Genomic DNA, 23,518 nt, shown 5'->3' on the forward strand with positions numbered 1-23,518 from the left:
CTCTGTCTTTCTCTGTCTCTTGCACACACAAAAGTACATATAAGCAGAGAAAATTTCCCAACGATGACTGACGTTAGCACTGTTTTTCTTTTATCCTTTGCAATGTGCTCCCACCCTTATTATGTCTTTAACTATTACAATCCTACACAAAGGCCAGTATTTTTCTCTCTACTACGACAAGTGAAAGAAATATCTGAAATATGTCCAGTAGAGGAACTTAGAATAAACACAGGTCACTCATTCATAGATTTGATTAATGAATATTTATTACACACTGCATTGTACCAGAAATTATGCCAAGCACTGGGAACACAATACTGAATAATATGGGCATCACATTCCCCTTTGTGGCACTTACAGTCTGTTAAGGAAAACAGGTGTTTAAAAAAGTGAGCACCCAAAGCTCAGGATGTATAATAAAAAGAAAAAATAGGTGGCTTGGAAATGGAACAGGCAAGCTCCAATCTAGCCTATGGGTCTGTCCCCCACCTTCACCCCCTGCTCACCAACACACACATGCACAAACACAATATACAATTGTTATGTTGAGACTAACAGGAGGAAGAGAAGTTACAAAGATGGAAGGGAGGATGGGTGCAGAGAGGTAGAAAGATCCAGAAACTGTGAATGCTGAAAAGAAGGAAAAAAGAAGAGGAACGAATACTGATTATCTTGATGAAAGGGAGGGCCAGAGAAGACAAGGGTGAAGAGGCCGGGGAGGCTGCCAGGTGTCAGCTCAGGGAAGCGCTTCCAGGCCACAGGTTGAGGCAGGACTTGCATCTGACAAAGATCAATGTGGCTCCAGTGTGGATGGTGGAGTGGAAAAAAACAAGACTGCAGTGGAAAAAAACAAGACTCCAGGAACCCACTCCTGGAAGGCAGTGGGAAGACCATGGGGGCCCTTTTCGGAAGACTAGCCAAAGGGTAGAGACAAGTGCAACAGTCTTCAAAGCATTAGAAGCGAAAAAAGCAAGAACAGTTCTTTTTACTACATTGTACTATATTGCATGTATTTTAAAAGAATGTATACATAAGAATACTAGAGTGGGTGGCCATTCCCTTCTCTAGGGCATCTTCCCAACCCAAGGATCAAACCCAAGCTGCCTGCATTGCAGGCAGATTCTTTACCTTCTGAGCCAGCAGGGAAGCCCGTATGTAGGTAGGCTTGGCCATGCATAAAGTATTTTTGGAAGGATAAAGAACAAACTCAATACTGAATATCCCTGAGGAGGTGGATAACTAAGGGGCCAGAATAGAAGCAGGAATGCTTTTTTCTTTGTATATCGTATGTGCTCTTTGAATCTCGGGCCATGGGATGTATCGTCTACTCAAAAGTTATTCTTTCTCAAACAAGATATTTTAGGGAGTAGAATCCACCAGACCTGAGACTGACTGCAAATGAGAGTTGAGATGGGTGTGTGGAGGAAGACGCCTAGGTTTGGGGCTTAGGCAATTTCACCTGCTTTTATTTGATTGGAAATGCTGGTGGAGGAGCAGGTTTGGTGAGGAAGGAAAGCTGTTCAGTTTGGGACACGTCAAGTTCCAGATATCTGTACAATATCCAGGTAGAGTTGTCTAATAGAGAGGCATCTGAGCTGTCTCCTGGAACTCAGGAGACAGAACTAAAGCCAAGATAAAGAAGTCTTGAATCACAAACGTGTCAACATCATCCATGGAGGTGGCAGGAACTTGCCAGGTGGTGAGGAAAACAGAGAACTTCATGGACCAAAACTATTTAAGAAATGGGGAGAAGAGAAGCAGGCAGAGTGGGAGGTGAGCATGGCATGAGGGGTGTGCTGAGAGAGGGTGAGTGGTCCACGGGTACTGAACCCTACAGAGTTTGCACAAGACTCAGATGGCTCAGTGGGGTTAGCTATGGGGAGATGGCCTTGATGACAGTGCTGTCAGTAGCCGGAGGGGCAAGGCCAAACCACGATGGGGTGGGGACTCACTGTGATTCAGCAGACAACAGTCTCCTTTTAAGAAGTTTGGCCCCAAGGAGGGAGTAAAAAGATAGGGCAGGAGCGAAAGGAGAAATGGAAATCCAGGGGAGGCAATTACAATCTCTTTGAGGATAGGAAAGAGCAGAGCGTGGTTATTTGCTGACTAGCATCGCTTGGGGAGAGAGAGAGGTTGAGGTTAGAATAATGAGAGGAGATAAAGGATACAGTGGTGGACAGGGCTGCCTGAAGAGACAGGAAAAAAACTGTATGTGGAATAGAGATGGGAGTTTAGCTTTACACAGGGGAGTGTGGATGAAGATAGGAGGAATCACGCTGACTGAGCACATTTAGAAACTATACCACCTGTGAACCTCTGTGTGTGCGTGCGTGTGTGTGTGTGAGTTATCCCTCACCATTCCACACTCACCTGGGCCTTGCGTGTGTATCTGGATGATCCTAGGGGCAGTTTCACAAATCCCACTTACCTTTTGGCTCTTCCAGATCACAGTCCTCTTAAAAAGTTGCTATGGCTTTGTGGTGAGGGTGTTGACAGGGCTGGGATGAGACGGGCTGGAGACAGAAGCGAGGCTGTGATGGGTACCCCGGACACCTAGTTTCCAATCTCCTTCCTGGAAAGGGATGGCCCATGCTTTGTGATTGCTGCCCACCCCCACACCTCGGTGCAGGGGCAACGGAGCTGGGGGCAGAGGGTATCTGTCGCAGGAAACATGGCTGGAAGCCTGCTACCTCCAGACACAAAGATGAACAACTGCTAACAGGCAACCTGAGGGACAAGCCAGGGATGGTCCCATAAAATAATTGATGGGGCCATCCACGCAGAGAAAGGAATACTTTACCACCCATATTTTAAAACATACCAGGATACAAATGAGATACACTTTAGACTCTTAAGTCTCAAAAAACAAGGATTAGACAATTGAAAAATAGCAACCCCCAAACCCCCAAGGCAAACCGGACAGAAGACTTGAAAAAAAATATCTCTCCAAGAAAAAAAGATACACAAATGGCCAGTGGTCACTGGAAAGATGCTCAATGTTGTTAGTCACTGAAAGTGAAAGTGAAAGTCGCTCAGTCATGTCCAGCTCTTTGCGACCCCGCGGACTATACAGTCCATGGAATTCTCCAGGCCAGAATACTGGAGCAGGTAGCCTTTCCCTTCTCCAGGGGATCTTCCCAACCCAGGGATAGAACCCAGTCTCTGGCATGGCAGGTGGATTCTTTACCAACTGAGCCACCAGGAAAGCCCAAGAATACTGGAGGGGGTAGCCTATCTCTTCTCTAGCGGATCTTCCAGACCAGGAGTCAAACCAGGGTCTCCTGCATTGCAGGCGGACTCTACCAACTGAGCTATCAGGGATGCCCCGTTAATCATTGGGGAAATGCACAAATCCACAATGAGATACCATTGCATAATCAAAAGGATGGCTACTATAAATTTAAAACAAAATCAGAAAATCACGTGTTGGTGAGGATGTGGAAAAACTGGAATCCTGTGCATTATATTGCTTTAGGCAATGTAAACCAGTACAGCTGCTGCCAGAAACAGGATGGCAGTCCCTCAAAAAATTCAATAAAGACTTGTCATAAGATCTAGCCATTCCACTTCTAAGGAATTGCTAGAAGTTTCAAAACTGCTTTCACTTATCTTTTAAGTGGTTGTTTTCTCTTTCATACTCACCCACATTTTCCCCACTATCCCACCCTACACAGGCCCTATTACCCTCCAAATGCTGAATGTGCAGCCCTTTGGGTCTCTATCCCAGTTTATCCTCCACCTCTCTCCACTTCCCTTCATTTGATCCTAGATGATAGATGGAAGTTTGGAAGTTTTCAATATCCAATGAAACTGAAAGCAGGAACTTGTAAAGATAATTATACACCAATGTTTACATGACAACAGCCAAAGGTGGGACAACCCAACTGTCCATCAGCGGAGGGATGGATAAACACAAAGTGATCTAAACATACAATGAGATGTTATTATATTTGACCTTTCAAAGGAATGAAATTCTGACTCACACTATAGCATGGATAAATCTTGAAAACGTTATACTACATCAAATAAGCCAGGCCCAATGGGACTAATATTGGATAATTCCACTTATACGAGGTAACTAGAAAACTTAAATTCATAGACGGAAAGTAGGATATTGGTTATCAGGGACCATTGGGAAGGAATGATAGGGAATTCATGTTTAACAGGTACACGATTTTCGGTTTAAAAAATTCCCTGAATGAATAGTGGTGATGGTTGCCCAATAATGTGAATGTACTTAATACCACTGAATGGTACAGCTGAAAAATGCTTAAAATGGTAAATTTTATGTTCTGCATATCATAACACATTTTTTTAAAAATAAAGGAAGGATGAATAACCCTTCTTCTTGCAGTTTTCTAGTGTGGGTTTGGCTGTGAGGTGGGGAGAGGGTCCTATAAGGTGCAGGAAGAGTTGAGGCTACAACCTCAGGGCCATACCCGGCTGGTGCTACGTGAAGCCCTGGGAGACGCCACAGCTCACAGTCTTAGCACCTCACTGGGCAGAAAAGGAGATGATGACCCAGCCTTTGGCCTAGCATCCCTACCTGGTGTCTTTAGTTTCCAAGCCTAACTCTGCTTGAACAGATACCCTCCTTTCCCAAGAGGTGGGACTTCCAAGAAGCCAGAAGGCACTCATTCCTGGGAATGCTGAGGTGATGGGTGAGGTATGGATGGCCTGGGAGAATTCTTCTGTCCACCCCTCACAGGGTTGACAGGCAGGAAGGGCGAATGCTTCACAAGCAGTGTCTCTTTCTCTGCCATCACCCAGGCCCACCTGGAGTCAGGACGAGAGTAACAAGGGTCCTGATCATAACTGATAAACCCGATCCTCTCCATCCCCCTCCCCAAGGTCCAGTCCGAGATTCACGTGTCCCAGGGTGTTGCGACGAATGATCTCCCAGCCTCGGTGACTGCCGCTGCTTCGAGAGGTGGTCCGGGACAGGGAAGGGGTCGGGAGGGCCAGGGAGGCTCTGGCTAGAAGCCCGCTCTCAGACACCGAGGGCCGTTTCTCAGGGGGATGTCCTTGTCCTTCCTCCTTGTCTGAGCCCTTGAAAGCTTCCACGTAGCGACGCGCTCGCAAAGTATTCTGGTCTTGGTTGGTCTCAACTCTGAGGAGGTGAGAAAGGAGAGAAGCTCAGCTGATCTGGGGAGAGACCGGACCATGAGGAGAAGCCAAAGTGAATGCAGCACAGATGGGAACCAGGAATGATGGGAGAGCAGGAGGAAGCGGGCCGTGTTGAAGCCGGACGACCTGCTAGTGTCAAACGCAGGGAAGTGGAGGATAAACTGGGAAAGAGACCAGAAGGGCTGGGCCTTCAGGATTTGGAAATAATGGCTGATTTTATTTTTCTGGGATCCAAAATCAGTGCAGATGGTGATTGCAACCATGAAATTAAAAGACGCTTACTCCTTGGAAGGAAAGTTATGACCAACCTAGACAGCATATTAAAAAGCAGAGACATTACTTTGCCAGCAGAGATCCGTCTAGTCAAGGCTATGGTTTTTCCAGTGTTGTGTATGGATGTGAGAGTTGGACTACAAAGAAAGATAAGCGCCGAAGAATTGATGCTTTTGAACTATGGTGTTGGAGAAGACTCTTGAGAGTCCCTTGGACTGCAAGGAGATCCAACCAGTCCATCCTAAAGGAAATCAGTCCTGGGTGTTCATTGGAAGGACTGATGCTGAAACTGAAACTCCAATCCTTTGGCCACCTGATGCAAAGAGTTGACTCGTTTGAAAAGACCCTGATGCTGGGAAAGATTGAGGGCAGGAGGAGAAGGGGATGACAGAGGACGAGATGGGTAGATGGCATCACCAACTCAGTGGACATGGGTTTGGGTGAACTCTGGGAGTTGGTGATGGACAGGGAGGCCTGGCGTGCTGTGGTTCATGGGGTCGCGAGGAGTTGGACACAACTGAGCGACTGAACTGAACTGAACTGAGGGCCTCTGTGTGGGAGGGGGTGATGTGGGGGGAATGTGGGTGAGTATGAAAAAGAAAGCAGCCGATTAAAAGATAAGCGTGTCATAGGATGAGGAGATGCAAGTCAGGTAATAACCGAGAGAGGAAAGCCACGTCAGGAGGAGCTGAAGGTGGGGTATGCAGGAGCAAGCTTAGCTTGCAGGCTAGACTAGAAGCTCTAAGAATAATACACTAGAGGGCTTCCTCGGTGGCTCAGTGGTAAAGAATCCACCGGCCAAAGCAGGAGACACGAGTTTGATTCCTGGTCGGGGAAGAATCCCCCATGCCACGGAACACCGAAGCCCATGTGATAGAACTACCGAGCCTATGCTCTAGAGGCCGGGAGCTGCAGTTGCTGAAGCCCACACGCCCTAGAGCCCATGCTCAGAAACAAGAGACGCCCCCGCAGTGAGAAGCCTTGCAGTAGAGTACCCCCCCCCCACCCCCGCTTGCCGCAACGAGAGGAAAGCCCACCCGCAATGAAGATCCAGCACAACCAGGAAAAAAAAAAAAAAGAAAATCTACCAGGAGTGGGGGTCAGGTGGAAACAAGACTAGACCCGTTTGGGGAGCGCATGCCCACAGCGGAGCGCGGATAGTGTTGGTGGCGGTGCACACGTCACCGCCCTTCCGACCTCGCGGCTGGCGCTGCCTCTCCGCACCCCTCCCCTAAACAGGCGAGCAGTCTCACTTCAGAGAGTGATGACTTCTCCTCCGGGTCCAACTTGGGACCCCGAGGATGGAGCGGAGGGCCACACGTGCAGACCCGGGCGCCCTGGCCCCCACGGCCTCACCCGGGTGGACAGCCCACAGGTCTCCAGGTCACTCACCGCAGGAACCAGCGGTCCCCCAGCCCGAACTTGTACCCACAGATGCCGGAGCGCGGCCACAGGGTGCGAGGCATCTTCCTCTCCAGCATCACCGTGGTGGCCACGACCTGGGAGGAGACGAGAGACGGGGGAAGAGCCCAGGAAGAGCCACGAGGCTGGGAGGACCCTGGGGCTACTGACAGAGGGGACCCAGAGAGGGAGGAGGGCATCTGTTCAGGGATGGGTGACAGCCACCGTCCACCCCCCTGTTCGTGTGAGGCGCCACGCTACTGCCCTCCTCATCACTCACCGCAGAAGGAGAGACTATTTTATGAGAGTTGTGGATAAAACAGTGACCCCTGCATTACCATTCAGATTCAGGGAAAGTGAGCCATCCCATCCAAACTAATATCTTTTCCTTTTTCATAGGAAAGCCATAGACCAATTATTTGGATTTAAATAAAATGATTAAATAGAATCTCTGTGATCTTGGGGATGAAATGATAACTGGTGATGTTGAGGGCATCTGCAGCAAATTAAAAATACACCCATATCCTAAGAAGGAAAAGAGTGGGTTAATGACTCCAAACTTGGCAGGGAAAATTCTAGTGGCATGGCAAGTGTCCTGTCCTTTACCCAGCCCTCATTATTATTAACTTAATGAAACATAAGACAAGATTATCAAATATGCTTGTGACACAAAACTGGGAAGGATATGTAATAGGCACGATGACAAAGCAATATAAAAATGATCTTACCAGATTGGAATGCTGGTCAAAAACCACTAATGTGAAATTTAAGTAAACCCAATGCAAGGTGCTACATTTGTAAGACTAAAGTGTCAGTGTTAAGCACAGGAAAACCTAAGCGGCTTAGTCAAATCAATCATGTAACAAAGATGTGAGGGTTCTATTTGATCATGACCCAATTGCATATTTGATAAGAGCCAACTGCATATTTACTGAAAGACCTGACTCCATTTTAGGTGCTATTTATAGTTTAGTGTTCAAAGCCAGAAGAAGGATGATCCCTCTTTATGCTGCTTTCCTCCAATCACATCAAGATTGTTCTAGCTTTGAAAGGCCCAGGATCTAGGTCTGAACAGAGGGTCATTCAGGATGGATTGGGTCCAGGAAGCTTGACTGATGGAACAAACTAGGAATCCCTAAAATAACTTAGTTCTCTACTTCATCTTCTTATGCTACCATCTTTCTCAGCACTCCATGATTCTCTTGGTCTGCTCTCTGCTCCTGAGTTGTGCCAAGTTCCCTCCACCCTCAGGACTTTCAACCATTCTATTTCTTTTCCCTAGATAGTGTTTTTTCTTTATCTTGAAAGGGACACTTATTGTTTCTACTTGCACCATCATTCAGCCTCCCAATCTTCTGGGAACAGAGCCCATCTGATGTTTAGAAAATCACTTCTCTACTGCCAGTCCACCCGTTAGAACAGACTGGACCTCACACAGTCCTGGTTAATTCATCTATTTTCCCCAAAACTCTACCACCACCACCAGTTCTCCAGTCCTTGGCCTTAGTCTTAAATGGATCCACCTATGACCAAACTTGTTGCGATGAAATGGGTTCAGTGGACAGAAGGAGATGCTCTTTTCAAGGCTACAGATCCACAGCATCAGGAGTCACACAGAACACAGTAAGAATGGGGCCCCTTGAGATATTCCTGGTGGTCCAGTGGTTGAGAATCTGCTTTCCAGTGCAGGGGACTCAGGTTGGGTCTCTAGTCAGGAAAGTAAGATCGCACATGCTACAGGACAGCTAAGGTCGCTGCAACGACTGTGCCTTGGAGCTCTAGAACCCTTGCTCTGGCAACTAAAGAGGCCCCCATGCACCACAACTAGAGAAAGCCCCCATGCCAGAACAAAAATCCAGTGCAGCAAAAAAGAAAAAGAATAAATAAAAAGAGTGGGGCCATTGGAATGGGTGTATCTGCTCACTCCTTTGTCAGTTTAGAGCTCCTATAAGCTATCTCAGCAACACGATGCAATAGACTGACTTAGAGGGGTCAGGACAAAAGAGAGAACCACAGAGAAACTCATGTAATGGGTGAGACGGAGATCCAGGCTCTGGCCAGACATGCCGAAAACTAATTTAATTCCTTAAACGTTCCAGTTATGAGGATCAATACATCTTCCCACTCTTTTTTTCCCCAAGTCTATTTGAGTTTGGTTTTCTGTCCCCATAGCCAAGTGTCCTGATGGACAAAAATCCTAACTCCCATTCCCTCCCCTTATTCTTCTTTTTTAAAAAATATTTATTTGACTGCACTAGGTTTTAATTTTGGCATGTGGGATCTAGTTCCCTGACCAGGTATCTGACCCCGGCCCTCTGCGTTGGGATCACAGAGTCTTAGCCACTGGACCACCCAGGAAGTCCCTCCTTATTCTTCATAATTGATGAATTATTACCCATGTTTAGGGGCTCATCTTAAATGTCAGTCTATCAGGAAAGCACTTTCTAACTTTTCAGTCCAAATCTTCTCTTGCCTCCTGTTCTTAGCACTTTCACTTCTCTACGACACATTTATTCTTCTAATTACATGGCTTTCTATGAAGTTTTACTGTCTGTCTTTCCAGCTGGACTGTAAGCCCCATGAGGGCACAGACTACATCATCTTGCTTGTGCCCCCAGATCCCAGATATTTCCCAGCACAGAGAAAGTCTCCAAATAATTAGTGCTAATGAATGGAAAGTCCAAAGGGACAAACAATGGCTCTCTTCAAATATTTGAATGGCACGCCTAAGGGAGAATGTGTTCTGCGTTATATGAGAAGAAAAAATGGGGGCCAACGGGTGGCCCAGTTTTTCTATCTTATAGAAATAGAGGTTTCAGCTCAGTACAGTCTGGGCTTTTCTAATAACAAAAGCTTTTGAAATATGAAAAAGCTCTCTCCTCCCAACCTCTACCCAAACCCACATGATAATAATGTCTTAGCATGAAAGAAGACACTGAATTACCTTCTGACCAATAAATGAGTATACGTTGGGTAGGAGCTCAACTAGAAGACCACTAAAGACAGTACCAACTCTAAGATTTTATTAGCCTGTGGTGATAAAAAGAAAAGATAATAGAAGAACAGTTATAAAAGCAAATACAAGATAAGGTTCAAATGAAAAACTAGAATACATAAGGACAAGAAAGTTAAAAGGTGAAAGATTTGTACGATCTGAAGAGAAATCAGAGTATAGAATACACAAGAAGAAGAAAGTTTCTAGTTCCCTCTGGAGTCAAGGATGACTCCTGAATCCACCCTTCCACTGTGGTCAACACACAGTTCCTGGGTGTTGATCCTAACCCTATCCTACCATCCTATCAACTTACCCTCCATCTATTCAAAAATTCCTCTGTTGAGATGACCACCCCCATTGGGGTGTTCCATGACTCCCCTAAGAGTCATCGACCATGACATATTGCACTTTGATTTTTCTCTCCATCCCCTGACCTTCAGGAAGACTACCACTGGCGCACTCACCTGGGCCCTCCAGAGCTCGTCCTGTTCGTGGGCCACCCGCCAGTGTGTGTCGCCCATCATGGCGACCAACAGGTTGATCATGAGCAGTGTGGCGATGATGGCGAAGGCAAAATAGACGATGCTATACATGAAGGGCAAGTCCACGTCGTAGTTGGCGGGCCCGTCGATGACGGTGAGGAAAAGCTCAAAGGTACTGAAGAGCGCCATGGGGTAGTCATAGAATTCCCCCAGAGAGGATGGGTCCTCGGTCTGGAAAATGATATAGAACGCTGCTCCGCCCAGGAAGAGGGCATGGAGATCAGGAAACAGGGAGTTATCACAATAAGCCTGGGCCTGGTCAGTATTCATTCTACCTCCAACATATATCTCCATACAATTACACACATGCACATGCATACATGCCCGTGCATGCTTGCTCAGTTGCTCAATCATGTCCGACTCCTTGCCACCCCATGGAGTGTAGCTGGCCAGGCTCCTATGTTCATGGAATTTCCCAGGCAAGAATACTGGAGTGGGTTGCCATTTCCTACTCTGGAGGATCTTCCCCACCCAGGGATTGAACCCATGTCTCCTACATTGGGAGGTGGATTCTTTATTACCTGGGAAACCTACATACATGCACACACACACACACAAATGTAGATGTGTAAATTATACATATTATATAAGTCACATTTTCCCTGTGTACTTGGCTAACCCTGAGGTATCCTATGACCAAGTTTATCACTCTGGACAATGGCAATACTCAGAATTTAGCTAACATCTATCATCTATCTATCAGTAGATATATACAGTATATGTCACCTAACTGGTTTTTACATTTTAGAACCAAATATTTAAAAGGCCAATTGTTACAAGAATGCATGAAATCTTCAACAAATCTTTAAAGAACTGAGCACATGAAAAGTCTAAACAAAAGAACCTAAAAAAAAAAACTCAATGTTCTGTAAATAATCATCCATTACTCTGAGATTTCCTGCGTGTTCTTAGACCATTGCAAAAAAATGTGATGTGTAGCCTTACTGGATGGTATTAGGTATCCTGGAAACTTACTACAGCATCAGAGCCTCTGAAAGCCTCATCCCTGTTTGGGGAATGGAAATCTAAATAAGGTGACCCCAAGACCTGAGCTAGGGTCTATGACAAAGCATGGTTTTGCAACAACGAAGAACAGATGCTTTGGGAGATCTATAGAAAATGGCTCTGCTACATCCCCTCATTCTGCATACATACAGATGAGGGTGGGGAGGGAGAAAACATGAGGAATCCTCCAAATGGACAGACTAAGTTTTACCCTCTCAGAGTTCCCATCTTGGTGTAGTTTTTCGGTCTACTGTTTTCTGGGAACTCCCATTAAGCAAGGGAATGCCTAAGACAGGAATGGCATCCGTTGTACTAAGAGCCCAGGGTTGGAGTCCTCACATGTCACCCTGTACATCCACCTGCCTTCCAGGGGTTCCGCCGCAGCCATGGAGAACTGGATGAGAGGCGCCAGTGTTTGCTCTTCCTTCCTCTCTCTGCCTTCCCCGAACAACTTTCTTCTCCTTGTCCACTTGTTCTCTCCCTCCCTCCGCTCTGTCTCATCTGCCCTGTTCTGGATGTTTCCTCTCTTCCTTTCCCTGGAACCCTTCCCCCTACTTCTTGGGCCGTGACTGGGTCCCCACTGGCCATTGTGCTTCAAGCCTCTCTTCACAACTCTTCTGTTTTCCTCTCCCATTCTACAAACCCTCCAAACCCTTTTGTTGTACCTCCTTCTCCAAATTCCTTTCTTTTCTTTAAACTTTGACTACATAAATGAAAAAAAAGGGCACTTGATGTGTTGTTGAATGCTTTTCATTTATTCTTCTGAAGTGTAAACATAGAAGAATTAAATACTGAACTGTTTGCACATGGCACCTTTCACAACTGGCCTGTCTTTCCTGTTTCATATCTGTCTCTCTTCAAGGCCCTTTGTCTATCTCTCCTTTAAAGATGCTGCAGGGCAGTTAGTCAACACAAACATGATGACCCAGAACTTCAGAGCACATGAGTCCACGCTCTAGGCCAATCTGAGTGACCCAGATCCTAAGCATATGAGCATGTTTTTCGATTCACTTTCCACTAGGAGGAAAAAAAAGCAAAAGGGAGTGCAAACGAGAAATAAGTGAGAGCAAGAGTGAGAGAGAACCTTCTGGAGAACTGAATCCCACTCTCTGGAGAAGAGAGTGATGTTCTCACCTGAGGCGAATCCCACGATAACCACAGCCATCAGCCAGCAGAAACGCAACAGATCTCCAAAAATCATCTACAGAGAACAGAGAGGGGAGGGAGGGTGGGGGACTGTATCTCCACCTGCCTCTCAGCAGCTACTGCTGCTAGATCGGGAGTTACCAGAGTTCCACCAGATCTAGTAGGAGCCTCATTTTTTTGTTGTTGTTGTTGCTCCTACTCCCTCCCTTGGTCTGGGACAAGTCTGATGTCTGAAAGCAAGAGAAACTGGAGACAGCACTGACCTTCTGGATCATGATGGTGAAGGGGCCCAGCATCTGGAATCCTCGCGCAAAGTACATGACGCTGCACCAGCCCAGAACCAGGGCGAAGGACATGGGTACCACCTCCCCGTTGGTGTTGGTGAGCCGCATCACCATGGTCACCAGCACCAGGAAGGAATAGGTGATGCTGGGGGGAGAGAGGGGAGGGGGCTAATGAGAGGAGGGGCTGGGAATATTCTAGGTCCCTTCTAGCATGGCGCTGACTTGCCCGGAACCCGCCGCTCAACCACTTAAACAACATACACAGTCACACCCATGAACCCGCTGGAGAAAAGTCCCTGGAGGCGAGGGTCCCAGAGACGGATAGGGAGACCTGAAATGTTTCTGGCAAGGGAAGGCCGGAGGCCAGAAGGAAGAACACTCACGTGATGACATGGAATGGCCCCCCGAGGACAGTCTGTCCAAAATAGCGAGAGAAACCAACCCTGAAGATATCTGGGATCTGGAAAAAGGCCGGGGGGAGGCGGGGAGAAAATGTAGACTTCAGTTCAATAAATCACAGCAGCATCTTTTTTTAATCCATTTCCCAGAATAATGGAAATAAAAGCAAAAATAAACAAGTGTGACCTGCTTAAACTCAAAAATTTTTGCACAGAAAAAGAAACAAAAAACAAAAAGACAATCCATAGATTGGGAGGAAATATTTGCAAATGATATGACTGTTAAGGGATTAGTCTTGAAAATTTACAAATAGCTTATGACACTTAGTAGCATCAAAACAAACAACCCACTCAAAAAATGGGCAGAAGACCTGAATAGACATTTCTCTAAAGAGGACAATAGGCACATGAGAAGATGTTCAACATAGTTAGTTATTAGGGAAATGCAAATCAAAACTACAGTGAGATATTATCTCACACTGATCAGAATGGCTACCATCAAAAAATCCACAAACAATAATGTAAACTGGTCCAGCCACTGTGGAGAAAAATATGGAGGTTCCTTAAAAAAACAAAAATGGAGCTACCATATGACCCTGCAATCGCACTCCTGGGCATATACCCAGAGAACAGCAGGATCTGAAGGGATTCATGTACCTCAGTGTTCATTGCAGCACTGTTTACAATGGCCAAGACGTGGAAACAACCTAAATGTTTATAAACAGAGGAATGGATAAAGAAGATGTGGTGTACACACACACACAATGGAATATTACTCAGCCATTAAAATGAATGAAATAAGGCCATTTGTGCCAACATGGATGGGCCTAGAGAGTGTCATTCTGAGTGGAGTGAGTCAGATGGAGAAGGAGAACTATCATATGATGTCCTTTATATGTGGAATCGAAAAAGAAATGATACAAATGAACTTACTTGCAAAACAGAAAGAGACTCACAGACTCAGAAAACAATCTCAAGGTCACTGGGTGTGGAGGGGCGGTTGGGGACTTCAGGAAGGTCATGCATAAACACTGCTGTGTTCAGAGTGGATAACCAGCAGGACTTTACTGGATGGCACAGGGAACTCTGCTCAAGGTTATGTGCCAGCCTGGATGGGAGGCGAGTCTGGGGAAGAATGGATGCATGTCTGTGTCTGGCTGAGTCCCTTCACTGTTCACCTGGAACCACCCACAACATGGTTAATTGGCTATGCCACAATACAAAGTGTTTTTGGTGTTAAAAAAAAAAAAAAGATAAAAGACTTCAGTTCAGTCTGAGGGCTCAGCTGCACCTCACCTCTAGGAATAGGATGATCGCTGACCCGAGGACCGTCATCAGCTCCCCCACCAGCCGGATTTTATCCTGCTGAGTCACGTAGGCCTCCTGTGGTGAGACATTCAGGATCAGAAGTGCTTTCGGATGGACTGAGAGGCAAATCTTTTTGAGTAAGTGGTCTAAAGCAACTCAACTTTATCCAAGTTGAATAAGAGCTCCCCTTACCACCACCATTACCACATCACCACCCATCCCCCCCACCCCCACTGTATTTATCACTGCAGCTCAGTCTGTGACCAGGGCATGAGTTGAAGTAAACCAATATGCAATGTACTGGGTTAGCCAAAAATACATTCAGGTTTACCCACATCATCTCATGGAAAATCTGAATGAACTTTCTGGCCAACCCAATACAATATCTATGCTCCATATATTAACAACTTGAGTTACCCCCTAACAACTCACTTCTTATGCTGTTGAGTTGTAACTTATGGTGATGCGTGTACTGAGGGGCTGAGGTCACATTTCAGTGCATCAAGTTAAGAAAGTTAAACCAACAGGAAGAGTGGCTTGGCCTGGTTTCAGCTATGCTGAAAGGCCAGCTTTTCCAATCTTGCTGTGGTTCCCAGCAGGTAAAATATACACACACCACAGAACTTGGGTTCTGGGATGGACCCAGAACCTGCTAGCTCCAGTGAGACCTTGAATCAGTCACTAAAACTCCCTGAGCTTGGGGTGTCTCGTCTGTAAAATGGAGACTATAATGGTTACCTCCTGGGGTTATTGCGAAGACCGAATCAGATGATGTGTTTGGATGTATTATAAGCCACAGAGCACTGTAGATGTATTCATGCTTTCTGCTAAGTCACCTGAGTCATGTCTGGCTCTTTGTGACCCTGTGGACTGTAGCCCGCCAGGCTGCTCTGTCCATGGGATTCTCCAGGCAAGAATACTGGAGTGGGTTGCCATGTCCTCCTCCAGGGGATCTTTCCGATCCAGGTATCAAACATGTGTCTCTTATATCTCCTGTGTTGACAGGTGAGTTCTTTACCACTAGCACCACCTGGAAAGCTCCATAGATAAATTCATTGTGGTTTTATTATGATTTGGCAATATAGAAAAGGGCTAGAGACCCGCTATGGTTTTCAAATCTAAGGAAGGACTCCACGTTATCCTGGATGATAGGTGTCAACAGTATAGGCCTAAGGTCAACATGAATAAAAACCATCCCCCTCTGCACACCTTACTTCACAGTTAAAAGCTTGCAGTGTTACCCAGATGCAGCAATCAAATTCTACAATAATGTTCCTTAGCTTTTTTGAAGTTATGAGCCCATCTGAGAATATCATGAAGACCAAAGGCCCTTTTTCCGGAAAACTCTTCACGTACATATAACTCCCAGATGAAATTAAACAAATAATTTCAACACATGCGAGTACCCCCTTAGACTTTTGGTAACTCTGTTCTCCAAGGTCATGTCTTTGAATTGTGCACCCAAGACAGGACTTGAGAGTCCCTGGGGATGATCTCCACTGAAAGAGAATGGGATCCCTCACTAGGCATGAGAATCACCAGTCATCTCTGTTCTACTGATAAACGGAACCTCTGTGGGCTACTTCAGCAGTGTACTCACTGGTCCAGTGAGAGGCATAGCTTTTGAAACAGGAAGAGATGCTTTGTAGTAGGAGGTGTTCATGGCTTCCCTGGGGGCTCAATCAGTTAAGAATCTGCCTGCAGTGCTGGAGAACTGGGTTCGATTCTTGGGTCGGGAAGACTCCCTGGAGAAGGAAATGACAACCCACTCCAGTACTCTTGCTTGGAGAAGTCCAAAGACAGATCAGCCTGGAGAGCTACAGTCAATGGAGGGGTCGAAAGAATCAGATACAACTTAGCAACTAAATCACCATCTCAGGAGGTGCTCTAGGGTATAAAGAAGGCATCCATCAAGTATCCTGTGGCCTCTAAGATGGTGTGTGTCAGCTCAGAAGAAGCCAAGGATACAGTCTCTAGGGAAGCGTAGAACCAGAGTTACTAAGAGACAGTAGAAATGTTTCAGACAAATCATGTGGGACCAGGGAAGAGCAGGAAAGGAATTGGTGACTATGTACCTTTAGTAAACAATGTTCTCTAACAATCTGACTAGGCTTCAGTTCTTTTGCTGTTGCTGTCCTTAAAGAACTGATGTTCTGCCAACTTTTCTGATGTTTACTTCTATTGAGAAACTGGACAATTTTATTTTTCATATAGTGAGCTATTTCCCTTTTGCTTTGCTTCCAAGGAAGCTCAGAAGTCTTTTTCTCGCTCTCTTTTTTTAAATCTCCAGCTCTAGCAACTCGTTGAATACCCTTTCCCCCATCCAAAGATTCAGATCATAGATCTTATTCTTTTTCTTTATCTTAATGTTCCTGTTGCATCTGTCTTTCACTGTAAAACAGGTCAACTCCTTTTGAGAATCAGGTAGTAGGATAAATAATAAGTTTGTTAATTGTGGGGAAAAAATAACACTAGATATAGAAATAAAATAATGGCATCTGTGCCATATATGTGTCTATACACAATTTTTAAGAAAACTTTGGACCTTGGTTGCATGAAAGTGAGAGTGAAGTCGCTCAGTCATGTCTGACTCTTTGCGACCCTATGGACTATAGCCCACCAGTCTCCTCCATCCATGGGAATTTCCAGGCAAGAATACTGGAGTGGGTTGCTATTTGCTTCTCCAGGGGATCTTCCCAACCCAGGGGTCGAACTCTGGTCTCCCACATTGTGGGCAGACTCTTTATCATCTGATCCACCAGGGAATCCAGGAGCTTGGTTGTATGTGGCTGGAAAATTGCCAACAACTTTTTCTTTGGCTCTGCTAAGAAGAGGAGGGTACCTGTTGGCCGGGAGCTTTGTGGGGATTAGAGCGCCCCTAGAGGACAGAAGGAGAATGGTATCAACTCTTCCTCGGATGAAAATGTAAAAACCCAACTAATGAAGAATACTGGGGACAGTTTTGTTTACCATATACTCCTCCTGGGTCTGCCCTTCCTGAGCACCACTTTGCTTGTTCAACAGATTCCTTTCCAAGCAGGAGTTCCCCTGCTCAAGTTCACTAGTAACAGAGGTGTTCAGAGATGCCAGACTTTGGCCTCTCTTCCCCTTGGTTTGGGGCTTCCCTGGTGGCTCAGCGGTAAAGAATCCACCTGCAATACAGGAGACCTGGGAAATGTGGGTTGGATCCCTTGATTGGGAAGATCCCCTGGAGAAGGAAATGGCAACCCACTCGAGTATTCTTGCCTGAAAAAATCCCATGGACAGAGGAGCCTGGTGGGCTACAGTCCATGTGGTTGCAAGAGTCGGACATGACTCAGCGACTGGACACATACACACACTTGGTGTCCGATTGCCCTAAAGTAGCTGTCTCCAGCTCTCTGTTGCCTAAAGTAGCTGTCTCCACCTCTTTGTCCCCACAGGTCCTTTCCTTTAAAGTAGGCTGCAGAGCACCACACTCTCCTGCAAGCCCCCTTCCTTGCTGCTCTCCAAGACCACCACACAGACCCTTTCATAGGCTTTTTTTTTTTTTTATAAAACTGCTCTCTCTAGAAAACAAAGAGTAACATGCATGTGTGAAAGCTGCAATGAAAAGAACAGCAGTTCGTACAACTCAGTAGCAAAAAACCCAAACAATCCAGTTAAAAGCTGAGCAGAGCACCTGAACAGACTTTTTTCCAGAGAAGACATACAAAAGGCTGGCATTTGTATGCCAAAGTTACAGAAAAGGTACTCAGCATCGCTAATCATCAGGGGAATGCAAATCAAAGCCACAGTGAAATATCACCTCAGACCGACTAGGATGGCCATTATCAAAAAGACAAAAAATCAAAATTGTTGACAAGGATGCAGAGAAGAAGGAATCCTTGCACACTATGTAAATTTGTGCAGTCACTGTATAAAACAGAAGAGAGGCCCCTAAAAATGTTAAAATGGAATTACTACATGATCCAGCTTCTAGGTATATATCCAAAGGAACTGCATCAAAAGCAATTATCCTCCAATTAAAAATAAATAAAAAATAAAGGAAACGAAAACAGAAACTGGAAGAGATATCTGCACTCCTATGTAAATTACAGCATTAGTCACAGTAGCAAAGCTCTAGGAACAACCTAAGTGTCCATCAATCAATAATGGACAAAGATGTGATATACATATCACACACACACACACACACACACACAGAGGCTTTCCAGATGGTGCGAGTGGTAAAGAACCTGCCTGCCAATGCAGGAGACATGGGAGATGTGGGTTTGATCCCTGGTTTGGGAAGATCCCTTTGAGAAGGAAATGGCAACCCACTCCAGTATTCCTGCCTGGAGAATCCCATGGACAGAGGAGCCTGGCGGTCTACAGTCCATAGGATCGCAAAGAGTCCAACAGGACTGAAGCGACTTAGCACCCACGCATACACACACATACATATGTATACATACAGGTACACATATATATGTGTGTGTAAACACATACACCAGAATATTATTCACCTATGAGGAAACAGGAAATATTGTCATTCGCAACAGTATGGATGACTTGATGGCATTAAGCTAAGCGAAATAAGCCCAACAGATTAAGACAAATACTGCATGGTATCACTTACATGTGGAATAAAAAAAAAAGGCAAACTCCTAGAAAAAGAGAGTAAAAAAGTGGTTGCCAAGGGCTGCGGGCACAGACAAAAGTAGGAGAGATTGGTAACAGGATACAAAATTTCAGCTATAAGGGAAATAAAGTCTGATGGTAAAACAAGCTGACTATAGTTAATTACACTGCATTATACAACTGAAATTTGCTAGGAGAGCAGAACTTAATTATTCTCACCAAAATAAATATGTGAGGTGATGAATGTTAATAGATGATAGGAATCCTTTCACAATGTATATGTACATCAAATCCCTGCAATGAACACTTTAAATACCTTACAATATCAATTGTCAATTATATCTCAGTAAAGCTGAAAAATAATGATAGTAGTGATCTTTTAAAACATTCTCCTTTTCTTTGATTTTGAGAGGAATTCTCGTATTTCACACTCATGTGTAATGTTGGCTCTTGTTTGGAAGAGACACTCTTTTACAAAGTGGAGAAAGGTTTTAGTGTTTTAAAAATGGACAGGGGCACTGAATTATAATGAATGACTTTCTGAGGTCTGTTAAACTGACAATCAGAATCCCCTTTTCATCAACCACTCTTGCACTTCTAGAATTAAACCCTAAGCTCAAAGTGGTAATAAGTTTTTCTTTGAATTTTTTAGAATTTTATTCTTCAGAGATTGCATTCAAGATTTCCTGTCTACACGGAAAGACCCATCCGAAGCTCTCTAGATTTGTGGTTCTTATGAAAAAGTTTGGGGACCAAGGTTATGTTTAGCAAAGTGAATTAAGTGTAAATTCACTTTGCTAAAGTCCTGTTCATTTAGCCTCCCAAATTCTCTCAAATGCTCCGCTGGCTCTCAATCCATAGCACCACTGCCTTAAAGCAAACCCATGGCACCCTGTACCCATTGACCCTCTTTCAACCCACTGCTTACCTCGTTTTTGCACTGACCTTCTCAAATGCATATATCACGACCTGGTTTCTCTGCTTAATACCTTTCCTAGTTCCAGCATGTCTTTGGAATAAAAATGAGGGGGGAGATGGGAGTGATGAGTATTCTCTATATCTTTATCATAGTAGAAATTCAATAGCTAATGTCTAAATTTAGTTATAGAGGTAGAAGTGTGTTATTCAGTGATACAGAGGTAACGACAGGGACCAAGGACCTAAAGAGGTAAAAACTAGTTGCCCCCAAGAAGTGTGAGTGAGGTGGGCAGGCCAGTGTGCTGTTGGTCTTCATTATACCTCCCACTGGGTTTTTTAAGTCATGGGCATGAATTCTTTACTTAGAAGTGCTCACTGTGAAACAGGAATGAAAAATATTCAGACTACCAAGCGTGATGCCCAGAACCCTTGCTGAGGTTGCACATGTGTTCTTTTAGTTAGAACTGTGCTTTGTGAGATAAGAATAAAAACTAAGGGACTTCCCTTAGTCTAGTGGTTGAGACTCCACACTTCCATTGCAGGGGGCGTGGGTTCAACCCCTTGTCTGGGAGTCAAGATCCCACATGCCATCTGTTAAGTCAAAAAAAGAGGAAAAAAGTCTTATATTTTATTCTTCATTTTCCTCTATTTTTAAAATATAAGACTCAGCACAGTGGCTTTGCTGATCTGGTTCCTGCCCTGGGTCCCCATACTCTATGTCAGCTCCAGCCATGTTGATTACTGGGGTCCTCAACTGGTAAGACAGGTCTCTGTATGAACTGTCCCCTATTCTCAGAATGCCTTCCTCCACCAGAGTTTTCTGGTTCACCGTTAACCTCAAGACCCAAGTCACAGCATTCCTCCTGGGTCTCCTTCCCTGCCCCTCTGCCCAGATCAGCTGTCTCCCTGCAGGAACGCGCTGCCAGTCTCTGGCCACAGCCCTTCCCCAGCACACTGCAGTCATCTGGACACTTTCTGTCGCACCAGGGCTCTTAGAGCTCCCTTAAAGCGGGGACCTCTAACTCCTTCTTTTTATCTACAATGCACACACAGTAGATGCTGCATTCACGAGGAAGGCAGGAGAGAAGGGAGCAGGAAAACAGACAGGAGCTTGCTGAGCATGATCTAAGAGCTGGAGGCAGGCAGAGGGGAACCAGGAAGCAAGAGCAGGGAGGTAGATGGAGAAAGGATGATGACGAACTGGGCTCGCCTGGAATTTCCAGATTCCTAGCTCAAGGTCACCTAAGCAGCCTTAGTTAATAATGCACTGAGAAAATACTCCCCCCAGCTGCTTTAAAAAATAAGCATCCTTCAACAATGACTAGAGTTCTTAACCGCTTTGTATGGCTTAGGATTTCAGGAGTTTTCAACGGCCAGAGTCCCTTGGAGGCTGACCGGCCTTACTTTGTTAAGAATCAGCTTACAGAGAGTGTCCCGCTCACCAGCTGGTTGAGCTCATTGTCTTGAAGGAAATGCCCAGAGAAGGGTGGGCCTAGCAGGGCCCAGGTACCACTGTGGGGAAGTGTGGGAGCAAGTGCAACCACTAGGAGGGGGAAGGCACCGGAAACAGCTGTCACACCCCATCCGAGACCCTCTCCTTCTCCCCAAGATTCTTGCAGAGGGATGAAGCTCCCAGAAAGAGACCTGCTTGGTCATCATTCATTCATTCATTCATTCCTCTCATCCTCTAAACTGTGTGGGGATTCCTAACCAGGTTGCCCATCAGAATCAGATGCAGGGGGCGGGGGGTGGTACTTGTGATCTAGTGAGTGAGACTCCATACTCCCAATGCAAGGAGTCCGGGTTTGATCCCTGGTTGGGGAACTAAGCAATTGCAACCAAGCACACGTGCTGCAACTACTAAGCCCGCAAGCTCCAGCACCTGCTCACTGCAAAACTAGAAAAGCCCGGGTGTTACAAAGAAGACTCAGTGCAGCCAGAATATATACATACACATGTGCACACATACACACACACACACACACACACATTCACACATACACATATACACACATATATACACACACACACACATACATACATACATACATACAAGAATTGGCTGGGAAGCTTTGTCACAACACATATGCCTGGGCCAACCCTGGAGACTCTAATTTGGTGCAGGAACCAAGCATCTTTTTTTTTTTAAGATGTAAATATTTCTACTATAGATCCCCACGTGAGAAGCACTGGGCCAAAAAGGGAGGAAGAGCTCATGGTTTCCTTATAAGTCTACCTTTAGGGGCTTATTTTGTGTCCTCATCTCTGTGTTCTCTTAGGAAAATTAACCCAGCAGATGTCTTCTCTCTACGGAGGCATCCTTATCCATTCCCACAGAAGCAGGACTTACCCCAACCACCAAAAGGTTAATCACACAAACACTGGGGCCCATGTTGATCAACAAGCTGAAGAATTGCTGCTTTTGAACTGTGGTTCTGGAGAAGACTCTTGAGAGTCCCTTGGACTGCAAGGAGATCCAACCAGTCCATCCTAAAGGAAATCAGCCCTGAATATTCATTGGTAGGACTGATGCTGAAGCTGAAATTCCAACACTTTGGCCACCTGATGCGAAGAACTGACTCATTGGAAAAGACCCTGATGCTGGGAAAGATTGAAGGCAGGAGGAGAAGGGGACGACAGAGGATGAGATGGTTGGATGGCATCACTGACTCAATGGACATGAGTCTGAGTAAACTCTGGGAGTTGGTGATGGACAGGGAAGCTTGGTGCGCTGCAGTGCATGGGGTCACAAAGAGTCGGACACAACTAAGTGACTGAACTGACCTGAACTGAACTGATGATCAACTAGAGCATAGGCAGTAGCTCAGTGGCTACAGGTCGGAGGCAATTCCATGTCTGACTGACTCCCCTGCACCCCAGCACCTCTTATCTTGCTGGGGAAATATCGGGTGTGCCCAGGTACAGGTGAGTGTGGCAGGCACTAGCTACCTATCAAAGCCTGGAAACAGGAGTTCCTCAAGCAGTGGGTCCCTCTGAGGAAGAAGCCTGGAATCCAGCATATTTCTCTGGAGGGAGAAGTGACCTGGCTTTGTATTAAAGTTGAAGCTTCTGAAGTGAACCAGACCGGAAGCCCAACCAGCACTGCCCTTACTAGTCGGGCATCTTTACCAAAGGACTTAACCTCTCACAACCTCAGATTCACCATCTTTAAAATGGGTATAAAAATCTCATTTACTTATGAGGGCATCTATAAGGATCACCCAGTATCACACTTTAGCATGCAAAATGCTGTCCACGGAATCACACCACCAGCAGCGAGTCAGAAACGCAGAAACTCGGGGCCCACATCAGCTTTCCTCTCTGAATCTGCCCTTTCACAAGATCTCAGAAGCACCAGCAAATGCATGGCCAGTGCTCAAACCCAGCGCCCAATAGATGTTATTTTTTCCTCCCGGGCTCTCTGCTTCTCCCACCTCTGTCTTCTCTTTAATTTGCTGTGCTTGTTCCAAAGGGAGTTGGGTCGACCCCCAAGTAAAGCTGGGTCGAGCTGGCATATAG

At 45.6% G+C, this 23,518-nt stretch overlaps 1 protein-coding gene across 4 annotated transcripts in view; it reads right to left on the reverse strand.

Moving 5' to 3' along the window:
• Window positions 1-332: 332 nt before the first annotated feature.
• Window positions 333-23,518, reverse strand: part of TRPV5 (transient receptor potential cation channel subfamily V member 5) — a 35,009-nt gene continuing 11,823 nt past the window's right edge. For all 4 annotated transcript variants that reach the window (XM_065939263.1, XM_065939262.1, XM_065939261.1 and 1 more), the window contains 7 exons: window positions 14,468-14,554; window positions 13,157-13,233; window positions 12,753-12,918; window positions 12,478-12,544; window positions 10,261-10,529; window positions 6,793-6,899; window positions 333-5,110 (listed from right to left, as the gene is read on the reverse strand). In XM_065939263.1, coding sequence (XP_065795335.1) covers window positions 4,810-5,110; window positions 6,793-6,899; window positions 10,261-10,529; window positions 12,478-12,544; window positions 12,753-12,918; window positions 13,157-13,233; window positions 14,468-14,554 — 1,074 coding nt within the window. In that variant the 3' untranslated portion in view covers window positions 333-4,809. The remainder of the gene's footprint in view (window positions 5,111-6,792; window positions 6,900-10,260; window positions 10,530-12,477; window positions 12,545-12,752; window positions 12,919-13,156; window positions 13,234-14,467; window positions 14,555-23,518) is intronic.

The sequence above is a fragment of the Muntiacus reevesi genome, chromosome 6 (genome assembly GCF_963930625.1).
Source record: "Muntiacus reevesi chromosome 6, mMunRee1.1, whole genome shotgun sequence".
In the NCBI taxonomy this organism is placed as follows: Eukaryota; Metazoa; Chordata; class Mammalia; order Artiodactyla; family Cervidae; genus Muntiacus; species Muntiacus reevesi.